The following is a 24,721-nucleotide window of genomic DNA, read 5'->3' as shown; positions in this document are numbered from 1 at the left end:
TAGTTAATTTTAAAAAAAATATGTATATCCTATATTATATCTGGTTAAGAAAAGTGAAATAATAATCGATAAATATTTTAAATAGCATACTTTAAGTTCCACTCCGTTACCCTGAGCATGATAAAAAAAAAAAAGGAAGGATAACAGAGGGGTAAAAAGAAACTGCAATTCAATTTACTTTTATATGTTTCCTAAGAAGTAGAAAATGTTTGGACAAAGCTGAAAAGCATTTTTTGATCTTACCATCAAAAATTAAATGAATAGTTAAAAAATTAATTTAATACAAAAATTGAAAGAATATTTAAAAAATTTATTTAATACAAAAACTAAATGAATATTGAAAAATTAATTTAATGCAAAAATTAAATGAACATTAAAAAAATTAATTTAATACAATTATGTTAGTAATAAAGGGGAAATAGATTAAATTCCTTTTTAATGTTCTATGTTCTTACGTAACAGCAGATACTTTTTAAAAAAATGTGAGTACTTAAAAATCTAAAATTCGAATCAAATCTAAAAATAGAATATCCGTCTACTCCTGGAACCTATGATTGCTGACTTAATAGAAATAATTTAAAACATTAATAGTGGTAACAGAATGGAAAAATCCTGGGACAACATTAAATTGTCTTATTTTTACTATAAAACAATCTTAAAACTATATTTCAGATTAGCTGTGCTATATATTAAGCATAAAACTATTACTTCAATGGAATAGTCTGACATTATTTTCAATTAACTGTAACTTTATCTGCAATTAAAAGAGAGGTAAAGAAGACTGGGGCATTTGCTTACGTTGGAAACATTAAAGACACATTTCACAAGCATTATTTTTAAAATAATAATGTCTATGCATCTACATTTACTAAAAAAATTTGTTAAAAACATTCACTAAAAGCATTTAGTAAATTGATTTGATTGCTTAAAAATTTTATTTGGGATTCTATTCCAGTAATTAAAGTTAACGTCAATAGAGCAAGCATTTTTAAAATGACCAATATATTCTCGTAAATGAGTGATTTTCGGAATTTTCTTTGAACTTTTATTGTAATGTGACATACAGTTTAGGAGCAGTGCACCATATCAACTTCAAAATTGTATAATTACAATTAAAAAAGACTCCTTTAATTATGATATCCGTAAAACATTTTACCCTGACCTTGGGACAACGCAATATGGCGGCCTCCGCTGCATTTGCGAAACGTTATGTCTACTCTATTATGAAGAATGACTTAAGATAACGAATGTCTAAACAACAATATACTAAATTCAGAAATTTGAAAATGATTCTATTCTTTTTTAAATGTCTTGGAATTAAACAAAAAAAAAGATACAGAATGCATTATCTGCATAAATGCTCTTTGTCTCTTTCTTATATCAATATATTATTTGTTTCCCTTTCAGCTTTTGGAATTGGTAGCATGATATACTCGGGGCTTGAATTTGGTCAATTTTTTGAATTAGAAACCAATTCTCATTGCTACAACATATTGTACGCATTAACACCAAGTAGCAGAATGGCATTTACTTTTATACAGTTGTATTTCATCTTTCTCAACTCAAGGGTAAGTTTCTATTTTGCATTTTTCTTTGTATTCAAACATCTGAAATTTAATTAATTTAATTGAATACAAATTTCCTAAAAATTCCAACACAAACTATAGAAATCATATTTTCCCTTATTTTTCACGGAAAGGGAGAAACCGTAAGGGTAATGTCTGTAAAAATTCTGTTTCATTATCAATTTTCCTAAAAAAGATCTTGATGTTAATATTATCTAAAATTACGAGTTGAAAAATTGTTTTTATATTTTGTAATGCAATTTTATTTATATTATTTAATTTTAATCAAGTGCTTTTTTTCCGTTTCTTTTATATCCCAAATGTCCAGGCGGAAGATAATTAAATGTTCCAAGTTGCTGAAATTAAAATTTAAATGTTGATAAAAAGAGAAAATATTAAAATGTATTTATAAAAAAAGAACACTTCAATAAATCTTTTCTTCTTTCTCAGATTATCTGTATTCAAAACTAAATAAATCTCATAAAATATTTCTTAAGTTTTGATTTGTTCTGTTGTCGCTAAAGCGACTAATAAATTTTAAAGTAGGCTTGTTGAAAATTTTGCCTATTAAATCCTAATTTAAGATCAACGGTCAACCAAATCACTCACAGTATTTTTTTTTTTTTAAATTTTAGCCCAAGAAAATATCCATTTGGTGTAAATAAAACTGCTTACAATAAAATACCCATACTCGGGATATAACTTGGGCCTGTTTAACTTGGACCAAAATTATGTGCATCAGGTCAAACTGTTGCCACAGTAAATGATTTGAGGCATAACAGCTTATGATGACCTTTTTATAATGAAAATTAGATGGTCATCAACATTGATTTATTCACCTTATCAGACATTGATTTATTGAATAATCAATAGGTGGTTTTGCTCAAAACTAATAATTTTTAATAACAAGCAACCTTTTTTTTTTATACATGTTTGTCATGTCTGTTATGTTAAAAAAATAAGATTAAAGAAGTTTTAAGCTCGCGTTAAATACAACACTTTTCAAGAAATGGGAAATATGTACCTAAATTAAAGCAATGTTTTTCGAAGTTAAGATTTAGGAGGGAATTGGTTTTCCTAAATAATGCAGGTAAAAGTAAGTGATTAATACAGCTCTTTTCTTGTGCGCGTCATCAATTCACTTAAAAAACTTAATTTCATTTCATTTCAATGGAAAGAGTTCAAGTTATTATTGCAAGTTCAAGTTATTATATCAAGTTATTATTTATTTTGAAGATGTGGAGAATTAAATTGCTGTTACCTTCATAGCTAATTATTTTGCTAGTAAGTCCGATTTCAATATCTATATAATTTTAAAAGTTTCAAGTAATTTTCTAAGTAGTTTTTGTATTTTTTAAAAGAAAGCTCAAAATGATTAGATGTTTTACCAAGTGAACAAGATTTATTAAAAATGACACTGGCATTGATGGGGATCATCCCCCATAAGAGTTTCTTTACTTTCGAATGTTTTCTTTCCTTATATAATCACATTTTGGTGCATGAACGTTTATTGTGATGTATTATCATTTGGTCTTATGATACGAAATAATATTTACAGAAAACCTCTTATCATTTTGAGATTTCTTTTAAAAAGTACAAAATCTAATTAGAAAACTGCCTAATTTTTTTTCAATTTTTAAGACATTCCAATCAGACTTTTTTCATTAGTTGCCAAATAAGATTCAATACAAAATTATGAAAAAAATGAAGAAAAAAAAGAGCATGCTCAGTATGAAGGAACTACTTTACTTATATATTGCACAGTTTTCAACCAATTTATTTTAAATTGCTCTAAAAATTTTGGTTTCATTTTAATGAATAATTTTAAAGCTAGATCAAGAAGGGAAAAAAACGTAAGACGAAACACTAGCTTCTAAAAAAATTGCCCATATCTCCATAAATATTTAAGAGCTAAGCTTACAAAATTTTTGCGCAATTATTGCATATAGTAACCAAAATAATTGTTACAAATTTTAGATTTATTGCTACATTTTTCAGCATAGAGTGTTCAAAGCCGTTTGTAATTTATTTTTGGTCCCTCAAGCCTCTACAAGTTTTCTTGATATGTAAGAAAAATTGTATGATCTAAACACTTCTGCAGGTATAAAATGATTCTTTAAGTATTTCAGGAGAAATATGAAAAAATGTATTAGTATAGAAGTGTTTCCATTATTTCGTCCAACCCCTGTAATTCATAAAGAACAGCTGAAACGTATTTAGGGGAAGCAATGCCAGTGGCAATTCTCGAATCAGTGCCCTTTAAAAAATATTTTTTCATTTTTTTGAAATGCAAAATGAAGAATGTAATCATTATCTGAAGAATGAAATCATTTTGGCTATATAGTAAACGATTGTATTATATATAATCAAAAATTTGCAAAAAGCTATAATATTTCTAATTTTAATAATCTTTTATTTATGTGTATATTCGAAATATAAAGTCATTAAAAAATATATAATATTATAATAACAAAATATATTCTAATATATTATATATTATTATATTNACATTACATTACATTACATTACATTACATTACATTACATTATATTATATTATATTATATTATATTATATTATATTATACTACAATATATATAAAAGTAATTTATGTCATTCACTATTATATCAGATGAAATAATAGTAAAGACAACTCAACTGATATAATGAAGAGTATTACAATTTTTAAGTTTTTCAAACATAATACGGTTAGAAAATCGTTGCTCTGAGTTTTTTTTTCTTTTCTTTTAAGGGCAATAACGCAATTTAGAAATAAATACCAATCATTATTTAGAAACTACACTAAAGAAAGCTGTTATTTGAAGAAAAAAATCATTTTTTGCTTACAACAAAATAATAAAAATTTAGGAAGTTTCTTTTTATACGTATTTTGATCAAATCAAATAAAATTCTCACGATATTATAAATTAATTAAGAAGCTCAATACGAGTGATTAGAACCAATTATGACAATTGCTAATAAAACAGTAACTAAAGAAAAGCATTAAAATTAATCCAGCACTCTCGTTGCATTGAAAAAAATCGGTCAAATAGTTCTCTAGAAATCAAATTTTGAATATACGAACTTAAGGCATAACTTTAAGATAAAAAGATTTTGAAGTTTATTTCTGTGATTTAATGTAAGGGTAACCAGTATCAACGTTTGATGCAGCGTTTCCTCTTAAACATTCTAAAAAGAAAAAAAAATCTTTAGCGATAAAGCTCGAAATTTAGATTTTTATGAATGAAACAAAAATAACTTTTTCTTAGCATTATTAATGGGTACCAATGCCAAATAATTAACGATAGATTTCTTTATTTTATTTTCTCAAAAAATATCTATGCTTAGATTGAAATATTTGAAATTTTAATATAAGTTGTTATTTTCATAACTACGTATATAGTTTTAATAACAATACAATCACCAATGGTAATATTTAATTATAATATTTATTTTTGATTTATTGATGCCCATATATAAAAATGATTTGTCATAAAGATAATTGCTTGATAGAATAAGATTTTTAAACTAAATTAATTATTAAAATCCCAACATTCATGATGCACTAGTAGCAGAGGATACCAACAGAACTTTTTTTCATTTTGCAAAATGCAAATCTACAAATTAAATTACAAAAACAATAGCGTAAAATTAAAAAATTTTTTTGTCATGAAATAAATATTAAAAAGTATCATCACTGAGAAAAAATTTTATTGATTAAAACTAAAAATAGCTACATTTAAAAATTACAAAATATAATTTTTTATTTACTAGATTTTAAGAGAGGAGTTAATAGTAATAAATTTTAACAAATCTGGCGGATGCAAACGAATTAGACATAAATATGACTCAATACATTAATTTAAATATTAAGAAAAAGATTACTTACAGTCAGTGTTGCTTTTAATGATAAATAGAAAATAAAAATTCAATTTTTTTTATTTTCGAAAAGTGAAGACACAAACTACCTGCAACTTTAAACACATATCTTTCATCTGATTTTACAGTTTAGAACAGAGGGGGGTGTATTCAATCTTTTAACTGTTTGATTGGTTTAGGTTAGTTGTCAAGCAAGTGAGAGGCGTCTCCTTTTTTTATTATTTATTACCGTTGGTGCGTGTTTTTTCTTCTTTCTCGGTAGTTACCAAAATCTATCGAATCAGATATCGAAATCTATTCTGCAGATTTGAATTTTCAAAACTGATTAAATTGAAGTTAAAAAGACATATCTAAAGATGAGTCTTCAGACAACTGGACACTGCACATTTCGATATTTTTAAAGCAATTTTTCAGCATTTCAATCTGTATGGTTTACTCAAAGTTTATCTGTACTCACATTTCTGTAAATAAAATTTTTTTAAATATTAATGAGGATGAAACAGAATTTACCATCAAAAATTTATCCCACTGTATAGCCAATATAGCGTCCCCTTAATCTCTTCAAGCTTCGAGAGGAGAGAGGGGTTTCATGAAATTGTGAGACTTAGTGGAAGAAGAAGGTAACAAAAAGAGTGACACGTGACATTACCAAAAAAAAGACATCTAAAATCAAGCGCATTAATTATTTTTATATTATTTATTTTCATATTATTTCCATCTCATGTTAATGTTTAAAAAATAAAAACACTCCTTTCCTCTGCAAATTTATTTTATACCTAAAATCATTGATACCGATTAAAGTAACACTGATGGAAAAAAAAGTACAACTACCAGAATCTAGTAAATTTGACCATTTCTCTGGTTCTATGGAAACACCTAAAAGCTCGGTAAAATTTTTACCGAAGTGCTTTAATAATGATTTTGGTAAAATTAACAATAAAAGAGAGCTTTATAATATGTGATAAAATTTGGTAATTTTATCATGATACCTTAGAGCACGGCATAAAAACAATTCAAACTTTTCAGCTTTGTATTTTTTAATATAAGTGTGGTAAAAAGTACTATAATTATAAATTCAGAATTTCCGGTTAACCGTTACCATAAGATAGAAAAAATTACCAAATTCATGGTTTAAATACCGTATATTTTGGTTTTATTCACCAGAATTAGAGAAACGCCACTACCATTTAATTTTACCTAAATTTTTTCTCCATGAAATCTTACTTCAAAATTGCATTTTCAAAGAAAATTCTGAGACTGTGAAGAAACAATATTGCCGGGTTGATATTGTTATTCATTGGTCAGCTGCGCATGATAATTAAGAGCGACGTTTATCGAAGTATTTCATTACTATTGAATATTAATTATGTTTCTATTTTTCATTTTTAGGCAAATTGCCACAAAGAATCATTATTGTCAGCCCACAAATGTTATTAAAATAAATTGTTGAAGTTTAAAAATAAAATTTTATTTATGATCATCTAGTGTTACTGAGCTCTGAGCTGGAAATATATGCGTATGAAATATCACGTGACACGTAACTAGGGAGAGACATGAAGCGTGATACTCCCTTACAAATACGAGGAAAAGGGTGAAAATCATTTATGAGCAATCTCAATCCTGAAAGCACAAGGAAACCTTTAAAATTTTGATAAGTTTTCAAATATTTATAGCATAATTTTCTTAGTATCCAAACTTAGAAAGTATATAAATGCGTATGCCTGTGCTATTTTTTAGGGTTGGAGAGCTATTGTTAATTGCAACGATAAGTATTTAAGAATTTAATACTATTTTAATATTCAATATTTTTATTTTTTTAATAAGATTCTTTTTAACGCATTGTATGGGGAGCACGTAAAAATACGTTTTAGAAAATATCAAGTGTTGAATGTGCAAAATTTAAGAAAGTGCTTGGAAAACTATTTCATTTTCTCGCTCTTTTTCAAAGAAATAATTCCTTTTCATTACAAATATAAATGATTGTGAAAAATGATTGAGATAATATGTATTCTGTACTACAATTACTCAGAAGAAAAAAGAAACAAATATTGAAGTAGTAGCTATAGCGATAAATATGCACCAACTTTGATAAAACTTCGCCACTTCTTTGAACTCGCATCTTTGAGCTTAATCTATAGCAACCGAATTATATTTTTTGGAAAATTTTCCCTTATGCTATGTGTTTAAAAGATATTTATTATTAATTATTATTAAGAAGATATTCGTAAGAAAAATTTCGACTCAATGTATTTAAAGAATTTAATTAATTTTACAGATGGCTATCAGCAAATATCGAACATTAGCAAGATTTGGATTGATGCATATGATTGCAACTAACTTGTGTGTTTGGCTACATGTACTTGTACAAGAGACTAAGCATGAGATTTTAACCTTAATTACCCCGAATTCTACAAATCTCATACCAGCTTTTGTTTTAGAAGCGCAACAAACTGAAAATATTCATTTAGGTAAATATGCTCTCAGGCTTTTTTTCTAACTTTTTTCTTCACTTTAATAATATTTTATATTAAAATATACTTTAATATAGAAGGGCAATTCCATGGAAGTGTCAACTTTTAAGTGAAATTTTTTTTTTCATGANTTCTAATTTTTTTTTCACTTTAATAATATTTTACATTAAAATATACTTTAATATAGAACTATAATATAGCATAGATACATTTATTTCATTAAATATGTCTACAAGATATATTTTGGTCTGAACTATAAGATGAAATAGCTGTAAAAAATAGTATATGAGAAATCATAACTACTCGTTAACTTCTGTAAGAAAACTTCCTTACTAGAACCTGATCTAAAAATACGGGGGCCCTAGTCAGTGAGCCCCCAAGTCTTTACTTTAAACCAAATTTACATGTTTAATTATGAAGTGTTACTTTAAATTACTTATAACATAAGTAAATTGTGATATATTAGTAAATTTGAGCTTTTATTTATTTCAATTTCTGTTAACTCATAATTTTAATGCACAATTCTTAAAGAAAAACACAAAAGAAAATTATTTGTAACATTCAAAGGGCCCTGAAAAATGTGGGGGTCCTAGACCTCTCAAGCCTTATGATAAATCAAGCATAGCTCCTTATATACCATGTACTCAAACCCTCTTATTATTACGAACAAATCATGCAATTTACCATTTATTTTTGTTATTTTATAAAAAAGATGAAACCATTTTAAAGATAATATAATAATTAAAATTTTGATCTTTTCAATATACCTGTATCATATAACTGTGATTTTTATGAAGTATAAGCGAGACAAGTGGTATTTTCAAGTTTACGAAAAAAAGTTGGAAAAATTGAAAACTGAAGTACCATAATGTGAATTTATTAGCTCGATGGTAACTTCTAGATTAATCAGTATGCATTCTGTTTGAGTTATCAGATGAAAATACGTGCATTGAAAAGCTAGACAGAACTCTCAAGAAAGATTGTATCCAATTGTCACCTTGTCAAAGTTGTCAAATTATTTAAATTGTCACGAGCTAGTTGAGCTGAAATTTTGTATAGTGGTAGACCTTAAAGCTGGAAAATAACTTGTGAAATTTTTTTGTCGATTTCGAAATAGTTTAAAAATTATCGATAGTTATACAGTAGTTCCCCTCCCCTTTCCGAAATATGGCGCAAATTTCTTTTAGTCTGTAATCTAAGAGCAATGTTTACAGCAAATGATTACTTTAATCTAAATATATTTTTCATTCACTTAGCTTTAATAGAAAAATTGCTTTTAACTTCGCAATAAAATACTATATTTTCATTCTTAAATAATAAAAAATGCTTATATTTTAAAATTAAAAGAAAGTTATTGTTCAGCAATGGATTACATATGTATTTAAGTTATTGTTCTCAAGTTTTTCATTTCTTTTAAAAGAACAAATTATTCCATTTAAAATCTTTTTTAGGTTATAGTAAACTTGTACTATAATATGTTTCAAAGTACCGATATTATAGTTCAATGATTAACCGTTGCGTTTAAGAATGTACATCTGGTTTCATCTCATCTAATGCAAAGTGTATCATAATGATCACCCTTAATATATAATTTTCAATTTCTTACAAAAAAGGGAAATTCATTATGCCTGGTTGGAGTCACAAGAAATTATATAAGCGTCGTGAAGTATAAAACGTCCTCGTTTCTATTTTTAATATTGTTTTGAGACACCTTCACTGTAAATTCCAGATTAATTACGCTAAAAAGTACTGGAACTCCAAATGCAACATCCGTAAAATCCATTTTACCGTAAGATCTATTCTTACAGTAAAATTTTATACCTTTATTTTTACAGAAATATTTATTTAATTGCAATGTTTCAGTGATTTTACTGTATTGCTGTATAAAAATTACGGTACATGATATTTTTTTGATCCGTAAAATGTTGCTATAACAAATGGATTTTACAGTAAAATGTACTGATATCCTTAGTGTCGGTGTTTTTTATCGTAATTTGATGCGAATTTTTTTACAGAGTAACTAGCAATTTTTTTCTTCATTTTTTACAAGGATCGCAGTCAGGCACGCTGACCGCTCGGTCACCTGGCCGGTTTAATCATCATAAGTTAAGTACAAGAAAACTCAAATCAAAAATTTTAAACAATATCTGACATGTCTCTTAATACTTTTTAATAACGAGTTATACCCGCTAATTAAAAGTACTAATACCATATATAATTTTCTTTTCAGAGCAAGACTATATTTCTCCAATAGCAGATGACTTTTCAGAAATTGTTAATACAACTCATGGTGCTCATCAACGACACAAACGAACAATTGATATGCATGGGATTTATATAAGCCATGGTTGCAGACGTCTTAATATTATGGGAGAGCTTGTACAGAATGCGAGTCCCTTCCTCTTTCCATGTACCATAGAATACAGTCTCATTTGTGCTGCTATTCTATATGTAATGTGGAAGAACATAGGCCAATTCCGTCAAATTTCTACTAATGCCGATACTGCAAGCTTAAATCATGCTGTGATTCATGGCAGTCGTCAAAGGCATTACTACCAAGTTGATTGTGCCAAGGCTAATAAAGGTTTGTTCACAGGCATCATGGTGCTTGTACTATCTATAATATGTCTAATAATATTCTTTGTCCTTATCAACAAACCTCAATACAAATATTTAGCTATTTTAGAAGCTCATATAGCTGAGTTAGCTCTTTATCTGTTGACAACTTTAGCCGTAGTTATTGCTCTCGTCCAAGTGAGAGAATTGAAGTACAATCCTCACCAAATAATGGAATTAGATAGCATCTTGCTGGTAGTAGCCCAGAGCGGTTTATATCTATTTACAATGTTTAGTGTTATCGGAGGACATTTTACCATCGATCAGAATACCATTTTGGTTTTACTTACAGCGTTAGTATGTCTTATACAAGGCACATTTCAAACCATATTTATCCTCGATGCTTCAAAAAGATGTGCAGGAAACAGTGATCAGGCACATCGTAAACCAGGAAGAGAAATGGTTACATTTCTTTTAGTGTGCAATTTTGCTATGTGGGCAATTAACACATTAGAGACCAGAAGAGCTGATTCTAACCCAGTTCAGATGGAATTTTATGGCTTCTGGGCCTGGACTATAATTACTCACGTGACTACACCACTCACTATATTTTTCAGATTTCATTCAACTGTATGCTTGTGTGATATTTGGAAACGAACTTACAAAGTCAAGTCTGAATACATATAATTTTATGTATATATTGTATAATTTATTGTTTATTTCACATTTGTTTTTCACCATTCACAAAAATCATTTATCTATTTTATTAAGTTTGAAAATAAAGTTTTTATTCTATTTAATTCATTTCATTATTTACTGCTATTTAGATGTTATTTGGAAAATATTGCATTATAAAAGCGAGAAGCATGCAAGAATTAAGATAATAAATAACATTCGTTTTGTATAAGTAAAAAAAAATTAATTATCTTTCATCATATCTATGTATACAGAAAGCCTAAATAAAGAAAAATACAATAATTTTACATTTATTTTTTTCAAGTACATTACATTTATTTTTTACAAGTACATTAAACAAATCTTAAAATATTTTAGACCAGGAAGACTACCTCAGAACAGATTCCCAAACTTTTCAGACTTGCAGGATTCTTACCAGTTTTAAAATTGTCTCACGGCTCTCCAGTCATATTATATTTATCTGTGGTATAATATTTATTACACACATATAGTCTATGTTTCATACAGGAGAAAGTTGGACAAAACCGGATCTTAAAGTTTTCTCTTTTCTTTTCCAAACGTGATTAAAATTGCTTAATTTCTCGCTTAAATGATAAATCAAATCTCTTCAGTTCCGCAAACAAATATTATTTAATGTAAAAAAACTACATTTTGGAGGACAACTTAATAATTTTTTGGAAGCATGCCAGTACCAAGTTTTAACAGAATAAAACTGGGTAAGTGCAAAAATAATAAAAAAAAAGTACTATTTTTTCCAACTGAAATAATTATTTATATCATTAATAAATACTTCAGTAACACATTCCTATCCTGAGAATCATACAGGGATTTAAAACTCAAGAAAGATAACCAATATTGAATTTAGTATACATATTCGAAACTTTTAATAATGAATTTAATAAAGCAGAAATCAGAAATAAAACTTTGATTAACACAATCTTCGGATTTTTGTTGCCATGGGAAACACCATATTTCGATTAAGAAATTTAAGAAAGAAACACGTTAGTCAGACAAATTAAGTCCTGGTTTTATTCTACAATGACGCTTAACAGAAAAAAAGACTTAGTTCATTTTAGACGAGATGCAAAACCTGATTTCTTAGTTTAGAATAAAAGCTAAAGACAGTTATTATCAGGTGTTGAACTTAACTATACTCTGTTGCAAATTCAGAAAAAGCCATTATCCCTATGGGGAGAGCTTGTTTGCGTCTAAATGCACACCAAATGGATGCCAAGGTCCCAACGCAAACGAATATCAACATCGCCAACTCTTGAAACGACGTTGCACAGCCATATTTTTGCTTTTTTTCTTAAATTATGTGAAATGAGGAAAACAAAACTTATTGAATAAAAACTGTTGTCTTTTACCAGCGGTAAAATGAGAGAGTTGCATCATATTTAAATAATACTTTCTCTTCGCATGTAAAGCAACTGATGAAAGAATAATTAATATTGTTTCTTTCTTGCAGGCGATTTTCTTCTCGTATTTGATTTGTTAAGAGCATGTCAGCATACGCATTATTTTTAGTGGTTCAATCAAATCCAATGACCTTGCAAGGTCATATTGTTATTTCTTTTTAAAGAACGAATGTTCTCCTTATTTATCGAAATACATAGCCAAGTCTAGGATTCCAGCAAGTCTATGAAACTGTAACTTTTTTTTTAATAATTCTATGATATATATCGTAAAAGATAGCACGAATTAAAATTCTGTGTGATGTGTTTAACTTTTGAAATCTTTTATATTGTTTTAAAAGCATACTTGAATAATTTGATAATGAAATAAAACGAACTTTATGCAATCGCGGATGATTACTTAAATCCTATACCACGATGAACTTTTCTTAACTTGCATGGAGCTTCAACTAAAACTCTTAACTAAAATGAAGCTTCGAGCAATTAAGCACTACAGAGATTAAACCCTACACTCAATACAGTGATCGTATCTAATAAAATTACTAAATTTTAAAGTCAGTCGATTTTATTAAAGTTGCCAGAACGGAATCATTACAATATTAAAGCATGCTAAAACTATCCTTTAATAAAATCATTATCATTGTTCTGCTTTGTAAATTCAAATATTTGTTAGGTGTATGTTTTGAAAATGAAAAACTGTGCTTCTTCTTGTCTGAATAATTAGGTTTTCCTACTTTCTCAAGTTTTAAAAGATGTATGGAATCAAAATTTAAGAAAAAAAATTATTCTCTTATCTACGAGCAAAAGTGACATAGGCACAAGTAATTTAAATTGATTTGCGTAATTGCATTATTCTCGAAAAGCTACTTTTTACAAAAATGTTGTATAAATCAGTACATTTATCTGACAACTTGTCTTTAACCCTTTAACGATCAGTAAAAATTTTCAAGAAAACGGTCATAAAAAGGCCTATTTTTTTGGCTTTTGTATTTGTATTACGCATTTGATTAATGCTGAAATCTAGTTTAAAATAAACTAACTATCTACAATTACCTTAAAAAATATCTTGGCACTGCTATCTGGTGTGTAAAATGAGAAATAAAATGTTTTCGGGGCAAAAGAAATGAATTAGTTTTATTCTTATTGGCGCGTTACTACTGAACACTCCAGCCCGTCAATATCACGGGAGCGAGAAATAGCGGGCGAAAACTCACCCCGTCATTTTCACGAGAACGAGAAGGAAGGGGTTAATTACATACAATAATAGCCTGTAATTAAAATTATTTCAATCTAATGAGGAAAAAAGTAGCATTGTGATTTTAGCGCTATTACTAAATGCTGCAAAAGGAGTCAGCATGTGCTGGAAAAAGGATTAAGAAAAATGAATGAAAATTTTAAAGGACACATTAAGAAAAACAAAACGGTACAAAAAGCTTGGATCATGAAAATGTTTGCACAAGTGAAAAACAAATATGTTAATTCTATTTTTCAACATTCAAATTAGGGAACATACAAATAATGTCTATAAACAAGTTAATAAGCTTCTCTTTTAACATTTGACCTTGAAGAATTTTTAGATGAACGCTGTTGTTGGCTAGCAAACATAATGAATCCAAAAAACACACAGGCTCCCACCATTAATAAGAGACCAAAAGTTAGCATAATAGGACCTACAGTTCTTTGCAAGTTTGCACCCATATATCGATTGTAATTTTCATCTGCATAATTAGGTCGCACTTCTGTGTATGCTAGACCAGTCAAAACTGCTCCTCCAATAAGTATAGCAAAACCAACAATAGAAACTGCAATGGTCATCCAGGCAGCAGCCTTATAATTTGACATCTGTAGAAAATTCATCATTAATTCTGATATTAAATGGGCTTGTTGTTTCTAATGGTTCCTGTTAATGGCTTTATCTTGCGAAAACAAAACAAGATGTTACTGTAAAAAAAAAAAATATATAAGAATAAATACGTAAGTAAAAGAACTCATTTTTGTAAGTGAACAATAGAGATTACAGTTTTTTTTTTACAGAAAATTACTTGCTATCATAAGAAGTAAAAATAAATACAGTATATTAGTAAAAGAACTAATTTTTATAGTTTAACAATATTGTTTGTAGTTTTATTCCGAGGTAATTAGATTCTACTGTAAAAAATATTCGAATAAATATGTAAGCAAAAGCTGTAGCTGAATAAAGCAGATCATAGTTTTTAAGAGAAAATAAGATGCTACCGTAAAAAAAGCACGATGTTAGCAAAAAAACTCATTTTTGTAGCGGAACAATACAGATTATATTTTTTTAAGGAGAAATTAAGATTTGAAAAGGGATTTTCTGCAGTAAATCGTCAATCACACTTTTACCATTTTCAGAGAAATTGACTAATAAAAAAAAAGTACTTTTTTACAGAATTTAAACCGTACGGAAACCTAATCTGTAACAATGTTTTTAAGCTCCCTTTTTAAAAAAAAATCAGGTAGGTTTTGATACTTGACATTTTTTATTTTATTGAAAATTTCAGAATATATTCTTCATGTAAAACTATTAGACAAATACTTTTTTTTATTTTTGCGGAAAAAAATTTATCTCAAAGCTTTAGAGGGTCGAAATTGAAGAATTTCTAGAATTTTAAGAAAAGCACATCGACTTACAAGTGCCAATATATTTTGCGGCATTGATCTTTATTTTATGTTCTACTACGTTCACACACACTAACAATTGAGACAAAAATACTTTCAGTGGACTTTTGCATTGAAAATCAAAGGTCATTTTAAAATCTTCGAGAAAAAGCTATTTTTTTTTATTTTTTTTTTTGGATTTTGACTTCTTAAAATCTACTAGTACAAACAGGGAATCACAAAGGTACATATTTCTGTGAATACATACTAAAGAGTAGTATCTAAAAATGTAAACATAAGTGTGGTGCATATGGGGCATCCCTTAGAAATTAACGTTAGAGTAGCAAGAAAATGAAATTTTGCACAACTTTCAAGGTCATTTACTGCCTTTTCTGAAACTGAACAATTATGAAATTCGCAGGAAAAGAAGAATACAACAGGAACAACATCAATTCACAGATTTATGGTTACTGATTCAACTTTTTTATAATATGGCACTCAAGTTTGAGACCCGTACCTGAGTAATTGAAAACGGAAAAAGGTATGGGAAAGCTGTAAATTGTTTTTAAAAAATGTGATTTAGGCCCAATATGAGCATATAAAGCTAACGACGTGAGCTGCAGTCTCAATCTAGAAACTACTTTCAAAACAATTTACAGCATTCTCATAACTATTTCGGTATTCAATTACTCAGATACAAGTTTCAAACTTGAGTGCCATATTATAAAATAGTTGAATCAGTAACCATAAATCTGTGAATTGATGCTGTTCCTGTTGTATTTAAGACTTCTTTTCCTGCAAATTTCATAATTGTTTAGTTTTAGAAAAGGCAGTAAATGACCTTGAAAGTTGCGCAAAATTTCATTTTCTTGCTACTCTAAGGTTAATTTCTAAGGGATGCCCCATATGCACCACGCTTATGTTTATAATTTTAGATACTACTCTTTAGTATGTATTCACAGAAATATGTACCTCTGTGATTCCCTGTTTGTACTAATAGATTTTAACAGTCAAAATCCAAGAAGAAAAAAATAGCCTTTTCTCGAAGATTTTAAAATGACCTTTGATTTTCAATGCAAAAGTCTACTGAAAGTATTTTTGTCTCATTTGTTAGTGTGTGTGAACGTAGTAGAACATAAAATAAAGATCAATGCCGCAAGCCATATTATAAGATAAATTGAATCAGTTACCATAGGTGTGTGAATTGATTTTGTTTCTGCTATACATAAGGCTTCTTTTTCAGCGAATTTCATACTTGTTTAGTATTAGCGAAGGAAGTTAATGACTTTGAAAATCATGAAAAAAATTATCTTTCCTGCTACTTTAAGGTGACCCCAAATATGCACCAAACATGCGTTTAATTTTTAGATACTATTCATTAGTATGTATTTACAGAAATATAAACCTTAGAGTTTCATTGTTGATACTAGTATATTTTGAATGCAACAAAGTAGCCTTTTTTTGTTCTTTTTTTTTTGAAGGCCTTAGAATGATCATTAACCTTCGGCGCAGAGGTCCACTGAAAGTGTTTTTTTCTTAATAGTTAGTGTGAACGTACACTGTAAAACATTCCGAATCAAATTACTGGCACCCTGACTGCAGTATCCGTGAAATCTATTTAACCGTAAAATGTTATGTCGTAATTTTTGCTGTAATATTTATTTATTTGCAGAAATTCCGTGATTTCACACTAATTATCACTGTCTAAAAGTTACGCTATATCTGATTTTTTTTCTTTGTTGAAGTGATTTTTACAGTAAAAAATACTGACACCCATAGTGCCGGTAATTTTCACCGTAATTTGATTCAAAATATTTTGTTGTGAAATTAGAACATAAAACAAATGTCAATGTCGTGATTCACTCGATTCACAAAAAAAGAAAACTTCTACTTGTAAATTAATGTGTTTTTCTCAAAATTTTCGATGATTTTTAGAGGAAAAAAACTCGTGTTTAATAGTTTTACATAAAGAACATATCCTAAAGATTTCAAGAAAATCATACATGTCACGTATCCAATCCTGCCTGACTTTTAAGAAACTGGCTCTTGAAGAAGAATTTAGTTTATAGTTTCAGTTTATAGTTTATATCAATGTAAATATGATGTATATCACATATCTATTTCGAAAAGAATTTTATTCAAATAAAACACAATTGGTTATAAATTATTGATTTATCAGTGACATCTTTTCGTAGAGATATTTTTGATTATTTTATTTCCTTTATCTTAAATTCTTGAAAGTCTAACTAAACAAGATAAGGAAGGAATTACGTGAAATACATTAAAGGGTATGAAAGATTATAAATAAGCAGAAATATTTTATGTCAAAATATTAGCATATTTAAGATTCAGTAAGAAAACTATAATAAATTCTAAAAACTTAATTATTCACTCATTTTTGAAAGAGTAGGCTTAAAATATTTGGTTTGATTTCATAGAAATTTTAAATTTACATATGTTTTTATTTGTTCAATAATATTTTCTTCCATTTTAACAAAAATAAAATGAGCCTCGTGTTACAAAAAACTGAAATTTAGTATGAATTTTAATACACACTAGAAATAGATTTATTCACGAAAATGTTTCGATTTATATTTTGATGAAATAAAAAATAAACCATTTAAGTTTCACATCTCACCTCACGTGGTGAGATCCGAAATTTACAGGCGTTAGTTAAAATTTACTCACGTTTGTCATCTCACGAAAGCACGTGGGATGAAAAGAAAAAGAAAACTTTTGGCAAAAAAAATCGTATTTAATCGGCTAGCGATGGTTAAAATAAAGTATTTACATTTTTCATCTCATCTTACATCGTGAGATGCAAAATTTACACTCGTTTAGTTACACATGTTAGTTAAAATTTACTCAAGTTTGTCATCTCATGTGACCACGTGAAATGAAAGGAAAAACTAACTTTTTGTAAAAAAAAATAGTATTCAATCGACTGGCCTTGGTCAAAATAAAGCATTTAAATTTTTCATCTCATCTTACATGGTGAGATGCATAATTTACACACGTCATTTAAAATTTACTCAAGTTTGTCATCTCACGTGGCCACGTGGGATGAATAAAAAATCAAACTTTTTGTGAAAAAAATCGTATTCAATCGACTAGCGTTGGTCAAAATAAAACATTTAAATTTTTCATCGCATCTTACATGGTGAGATGCATAATTTAAACAAGTTATTTAAAATTTACTTAAGTTTGTCATCTCACGTGGCCACGTAGGATGAATAAAAAATCAAACTTTTTGTAAAAAAATTCGTATTCAATCGACTAGCGTAGGTCAAAATAAAGGATTCAAATTTTTCATCTCATCTTACATGGTGAGGTGCATAATTTACACACGTTATTTAAAATTTACTGAAGTTTGTCATCTCACGTGGCCACGTGGGATGAATAAAAAATCAAACTTTTTGTGAAAAAATTCGTATTCAATCGACTAGCGTTGGTCAAAATAAAGCATTCAAATTTTTCATCTCATCTTACATGGTGAGATGCATAATTTAAACAAGTTATTTAAAATTTACTCAAGTTTGTCATCTCACGTGGCCACGTGGGATGAATAAAAAATCAAACTTTTTGTTAAAAAATTCGTATTCAATCGACTAGCGTTGGTCAAAATAAAGCATTCAAATTTTTCATCTCATCTTACATGGTGAGGTGCATAATTTACACACGTTATTTAAAATTTACTGAAGTTTGTCATCTCACGTGGCCACGTGGGATGAATAAAAAACAAACTTTTTGTGAAAAAAATTGTATTCAATCGACTAGCTCCGGTTACAATGATTTCGTAAAAAAGTTTTTCTTTCTTGTCTTTCAAATTTTACAAAGTTTGAGTGATTTCCCTTATCATCGGTGCCATTAATTAATATTTAAAAGAAGAAGAAACAAAAAATACTATCGAAATCCGGAGAATAACTAATAAGGACGGTGGGACTGAAAATATCAAAACCAGCTTGAGTGTCTAATGAAACTTGGAGGTGTTTTTAATTATCATTTTTCAACTCCTCTCAATTTCCTCAATTAGGATTAGTAAAACTAGGATAGCGTTTGAATTTTTTTCGTCACTTAAATATTAATTTTCGACTATTGATGTGTATACTTTTTTGGTGAGGATTTGAAGAGTACGTATTAAGGGTGGCCATTAATGAACACTTAGTATAACTAAAATACGAATTAATTTTATTCAAAAAAATATTATGCATTCAACGTTATTTCGTTACATAACACACTTCCCTGGTCTGTGTTAAGTTTAAAAATTCAGTGTCCAAACTGTAGTTCTTAGAAAGAGAGCAGAAATACATGAGTATATTTTTTAACTATAAAACTTTCTAAAACCAGTCAAACGATATTTGAATTTTACCTCTGTTTTTCTTTAAAACGCGAAACTGAGAAAAACGCTTTTTAAGAATAATACAGCTATAGCCAACGTTGTCTAAAATCATTTTTTAAAAAAGTATTTTAACTAAAATTTTATAGTAGTGAAGTAAAAGACAAGATTTTTCACTTGCTTTTATTAGAAAAAATTTGTTATATACTCAAAACTGCCGACTTTATTCCGACGAAATTCACTGAGAAAGATTCTTCTCTGCATGCAGACATTCTAAATATGATAGACTTTGTAATTTCTTTGAAACTTAAAAAGATAATGCATAGTTATAAGGATTCTTTTTTATATCTTCAATTTACTTGGGAAAATAAATAAAAAATCCTCACAATTTCAAATTTTAAAAAAAATTTCAAATCAAAGTTTTAGCATTTTTAATCGCATTATTTTACGCGTATTGTGAGGTCTTTAGCTACACCAAAAATAAAAATAATTCACCAAATACACCAAAGATAAAAAGAATGCAAATTGTCAATAACCTCCCTTTTTTTAAATGAATATCTGCTTTTTTTTTAATTAAAGCTGGCCAAGTAATTTAAACTGGTCGTTTTTCAGCCTAACAAAAATCAGTCAACTATGACATATACCTTATAAAAAGATGGTTCCCCCAAATTTTTTTTTTACCAGCTTCAGCACTGCTTACGCGCAGATCGCTTTGACAGAGATTGATATGAGAATTTCTCTACTCCGCACAGCCGCACTTTTCCCGCGACTTATCTACATTTGACTTACAGGCATACTGGTTGAGTGTCTTCCCCTTTTCTTTCAATTTAATTATAAAGAAAAATCTACCTTTTCCAAGAAAGTTCATCGTTTTCAAATTTCCGAGAAAGAAAAAAATTATCGTTTTCAAGCTCTATTCTACCACTGCAAATGCGATTTAAAAAATTACATTCACATGATTTAAAATCAAACATCGTGTTTCGTATTTTCACAATATTATGTTATATATCGCGTAAAAGAGCCAACATTATGATTCGAGTTCAAGCGACTTAAAAATTATGCAACGGAATTCGCATTCACGCAATTTTAAAGTCAAATATTGAAATTTATTTTTACGCGATTTTAAAATCAAATACCGAGATTCGAATTCGCGCGATTTCGAAATCAGAGATCGAGATTCATATTCCTGCGGTTTTAAAATTAAATTTTGAGACTCGTTAACGCTTGATTTAAAATCACCCACTGATATTCATGTTCATAAAATTTTGATAAACAAATAAAATCTCTCATTGACATTTTTAGTAAAACGTTGAACATATTGTGGATAAATGCTTCTTACATACACTTTTTCTAAGTCTTATAGCCAATATCGAAATTGAAAACGCATGCAAAACTGAACGTTCATAATTCTGACAAAGAATCAATAGTAAAATAAATAAATAAATAAGTAAATAAAAAAAAATAAAGTTTATTTGAACTTTCTCATCATACTACAGGTTAAACAGAGATTATGTAGCTGTATGTAGCTGTATGTAGCTGTATAGTATCATCCAGATCTTCTCGAAATTAAGAGATACAGCCCCTGACCAAATTATTAGACGCACTATAAGATTTTATGTTAAATCTTAATTATCAGGTGATACTATACACCTTTCTTGTTTTTATGTGACTGAAAACGGCTTGCATTTGTTTACGTTAGTGTATCAATTGGTTAAATTAGAGGATATATAATATAAATTTGACGATACATTATATAAATATGGAATATTTATTGCATCAGGTATTATATTAGTAAATTATAATAATTAGACCAAATTATCAGACGTTTTTTAATAATTACATGTTTTGCACGAGTTTATATGCAATACTTTCATATTTAAACATATATGTGCTGGGTTTTTATTTAAGAGATTTTTTATGTACTTCCTATTTGTATTTATTTTTTGTGCATTGTATTACAATATTAACCAATTGATACACAAACATAAATAAGTGTAAATTGGTTTTCAGCTACTTTAAAAAACAATAAAGCTGTATAGTATCACTTCATAATTAAGATTTTATATAGAAGCTAATAATTTTGCCATGGACTGTAGGTGGAACATTTTCTTGACCTCTGACAAACAGCTTTAACTGAAAGCACGAGGCAGTCAATATGGAGATAAACAATATAGACTTTAAATTTTAATTATCAACCTTTCCAATTTTCACAGATTCCATTAAAAAATAAGTTAATATGCTCTCGTGTTTTAGTTTTCTTCTTCAAATACCTGTTCTTTTTGAAAAAGTAAAGGATAAAATTGCAAAAAAATTACATTGTTATTTTATTTTATTTTCTATTCAGTATTATCGATGCTTAATCGGGACAGCTCATGTTTTTTAAATTAAAAAAAGAGAATGGCGATAGATGGTGGTCAACATTTAGGGGTGGGGGGGGGAGGTGCATAATTGACAATCAAAATCTAGAGGGAGGCGATAGGCCAAGCAAGGTTAGAGTAAATTTTCTTTAAATAGAATATACGAATACGAAGTCCGCACCCGGCTCGCACCGACCACAGTGCTGACGTAAATGTACTCAGTGATGGACGGATCATGGGTTGGAGTCTCTGCTGCAGGCTATCCGTGGGAGGTTTTCGTGATTTTCCTCTCCATGTAACGGAAATGTGGGTTTCCATCAAAAAACTCTCCACGAAGGCAAATATCTCCCAGTTCTTGATACCTTGATACAGGAATTCCAAAATTTTTGGAATTCCTGTATCAAGAATACGGAGTTGAACATTAATAGTCGCAAACTCAAGATTGGGTTGGCTGTTCAAGGACGGTTAAAAAATAAAATAAAATATATGGCTGGGATGGCCCAGTTTGTAGGACGTTGGACTCGTATTCGTGAGAACGCGAGTTCAAATGCAGCTGGCCGACGAATCCCCATGTACTAAATGGTGTCTGGTGCACGTTAAATATGTCAGGGTCACAAAATCCTCTAAAATACCATAATAAATGAACGCCTCTGGGGATACTAATCCAGGAGTTTCCTTGTCTTCTAGATTGGGTAAAAAATTATAAGGCTACGGCGTTGAATATTTTAAGTAGTACACTTGAATTCGGGTGGTCGGCTGCTCAACGACGGTTATAAAATAAAATATAATGTATTGAGCCGTTGTGGCTCATGGGGTAGACCGTTCGCCTTTCTATGAGGTGAACCGGGTTCGAATCCCATAGATGGCTTGTCGATACGAATTCCGCACCCGCCCCACGCCGAGTACAGTACTGGCGTAAAATATCCTTCAGACGGATCATGGGTTAGAGTCTCCTTGCCGTCTTGCTAACAGTGGGATATTTTTGTGGTTTTCTTCTCCATGTAACGCAAATGCGGGTTCATTGCATCAAAAAGTCTTCCATGAAGACAAATTTATCGCAATACTTGATTCAGGAGTTCCCTTGTCTTCTGAATTGGGTTCAAAATTACATGGGTATGGATATAGTAGTCATAAACCCCCCCAAAAAAATGGGTTGGCTGTTCAATGACAGTTATAAAGTAAAATATAATGTATAATTTTTTAATTAATACTGAAATTTAAAAATTGCTTTGTTTCCATTTTTTAAAACATTTATTAAAGTTTAAATTAAAGTAGTTTGAGTTTTCAAAAGTACGAGGTGGACTTGGTCCTTCCTCCTTGAATTATCGAGACTCTTAATTACTTCCTAATTTATGCCTAAATATTGTAAAAAAGTGTAAGTTAAAAGTTTTCATGAGCGAAGAAGTCCAAGCTGATGCTGCATTTCCGCTATTACCATAGAAGTGCAAAAGTAAAATATTTAAAAAGTTGCTAAATGAATCTTCATTTATCGGCGATATATTGAAAAATTGTCATTTTCATTTTTGCAATAAAATTCTCATCACAAATAATATGTTACTCGGTATTGTGTTGTTTTCTAGTGAAATTTCCGAAAAACTTGCGAAACACCTATAAGGAAACATTACCGAGAAATAGTTTGTTGTGAAAATATCACCTTTGGAAACAGCGTCACTTATCACTAAATTGCACAAAGCCCTTTAATTATGAATCACGTTTTCTAAAAAAACACCATGATTTCCATGCATGTAAATAATTTGTTGCTGTGTATTTTGCTGTTTTCTAATGGATATTCCAGAAACTTGTAAAATACATATATGGAAACAGCGTGGCTTATGATTATTTTGTACCAAGCCCTTCCTTCAATTACGTATGTGCATAGATATCGTGACTAAGTTATGGTAATAAATAAATGTCGCATTTTGTCTTTCAAAAAGGAAAAAAATATACTAACGGAAAAAATTTTGTTCAAATTTTAAATTTTGATCAATGAGATTAAAAAAAATATATGAAATATATGTTGCTCGCTTAGACTAATGAAATAAATGTACAGCATTATAATTAAGATACGTACTATTTGAATTATTTATGTAATTAGATACTTGAGGTTATACGTGTAACATATTTGAATAAATCAATAGCATTTTTAGTAATGGTCTTTACATAGAAAGCTTTTGCTATTTCTAAGACTAGAAAGTTCTTGCATATAATATTTTAATTCATTCATAATAACATCTTTTTCTCATTATTAAAAATTTTTAAATTTTAATTTTTAAAAAGAGTTTTTGAGGAATAAATTATATAATTTAATAACTTTTAGAGAAAAGAAAATATAAACTAAATTAACTGAATCAATTTAATTATACAAAATGAAATTACAAAAAAAATAGGTTTCAAAGAAAATAATGCGTTACTTCAAAAAAAAAAGTTATAAAAGAATATGTTTTACAATGTTTTCAATAATTCTTACCAATATATGTCATGGAAACAGGAAAATATATTATTCATTAAAATCAGAACTATAAAATTACTAGCGAACACAAACGAAACTTTGAACAAAACTTTCTTAAATGAAATTTTTTTATCGGAATAGAATAATCCGCCACTTTTCTCATAAGTACAAAAATGACACTGAGAAACAAGTAAATCATGTTATCTACTACAGAATATCATACAAAGAAACATACAGTGAAAAATGCTGTTTTTATTTACATTAGCGATAACAGTTGGTTTATTATTCTGTTTATGAATAATGCTTCATTCAAAAAATCGAGTTAAGAATTTATATATAAGAATACAACTAAAATATTTTTCTTAATCACGAAAAGAAG

At 28.6% G+C, this 24,721-nt stretch overlaps 1 protein-coding gene and 1 long non-coding RNA gene across 4 annotated transcripts in view; one reads left to right on the top strand and one right to left on the bottom strand.

The window, feature by feature from the left end:
• LOC107438524 (proton channel OtopLc) overlaps positions 1–11,270 on the top strand; it is a 44,582-nt gene extending 33,312 nt beyond the window's left edge. For all 3 annotated transcript variants that reach the window (XM_043040638.2, XM_043040637.2, XM_043040639.2), the window contains 3 exons: positions 1,408–1,568; positions 7,719–7,911; positions 10,145–11,270. In XM_043040638.2, the coding sequence (XP_042896572.1) occupies positions 1,408–1,568; positions 7,719–7,911; positions 10,145–11,157 (1,367 nt within the window). In that variant the 3' untranslated portion in view covers positions 11,158–11,270. The remainder of the gene's footprint in view (positions 1–1,407; positions 1,569–7,718; positions 7,912–10,144) is intronic.
• Positions 11,271–11,442: 172 nt separating this feature from the next.
• Positions 11,443–24,520, bottom strand: LOC139427014 (uncharacterized). The gene is made up of 3 exons (XR_011638133.1): positions 24,361–24,520; positions 13,837–14,522; positions 11,443–13,504 (listed from the first exon to the last, which is right to left on the bottom strand). It is a non-coding gene; the product is annotated as an uncharacterized lncRNA (long non-coding RNA).
• Between the last annotated feature and the right edge of the window lie 201 nt (positions 24,521–24,721).

Source organism: Parasteatoda tepidariorum, chromosome X1 (assembly GCF_043381705.1).
Source record: "Parasteatoda tepidariorum isolate YZ-2023 chromosome X1, CAS_Ptep_4.0, whole genome shotgun sequence".
Classification (NCBI taxonomy): domain Eukaryota; kingdom Metazoa; phylum Arthropoda; class Arachnida; order Araneae; family Theridiidae; genus Parasteatoda; species Parasteatoda tepidariorum.
Note: the sequence above shows the minus strand (reverse complement) of the source record. Positions and strands in the feature narration are given on the sequence as shown.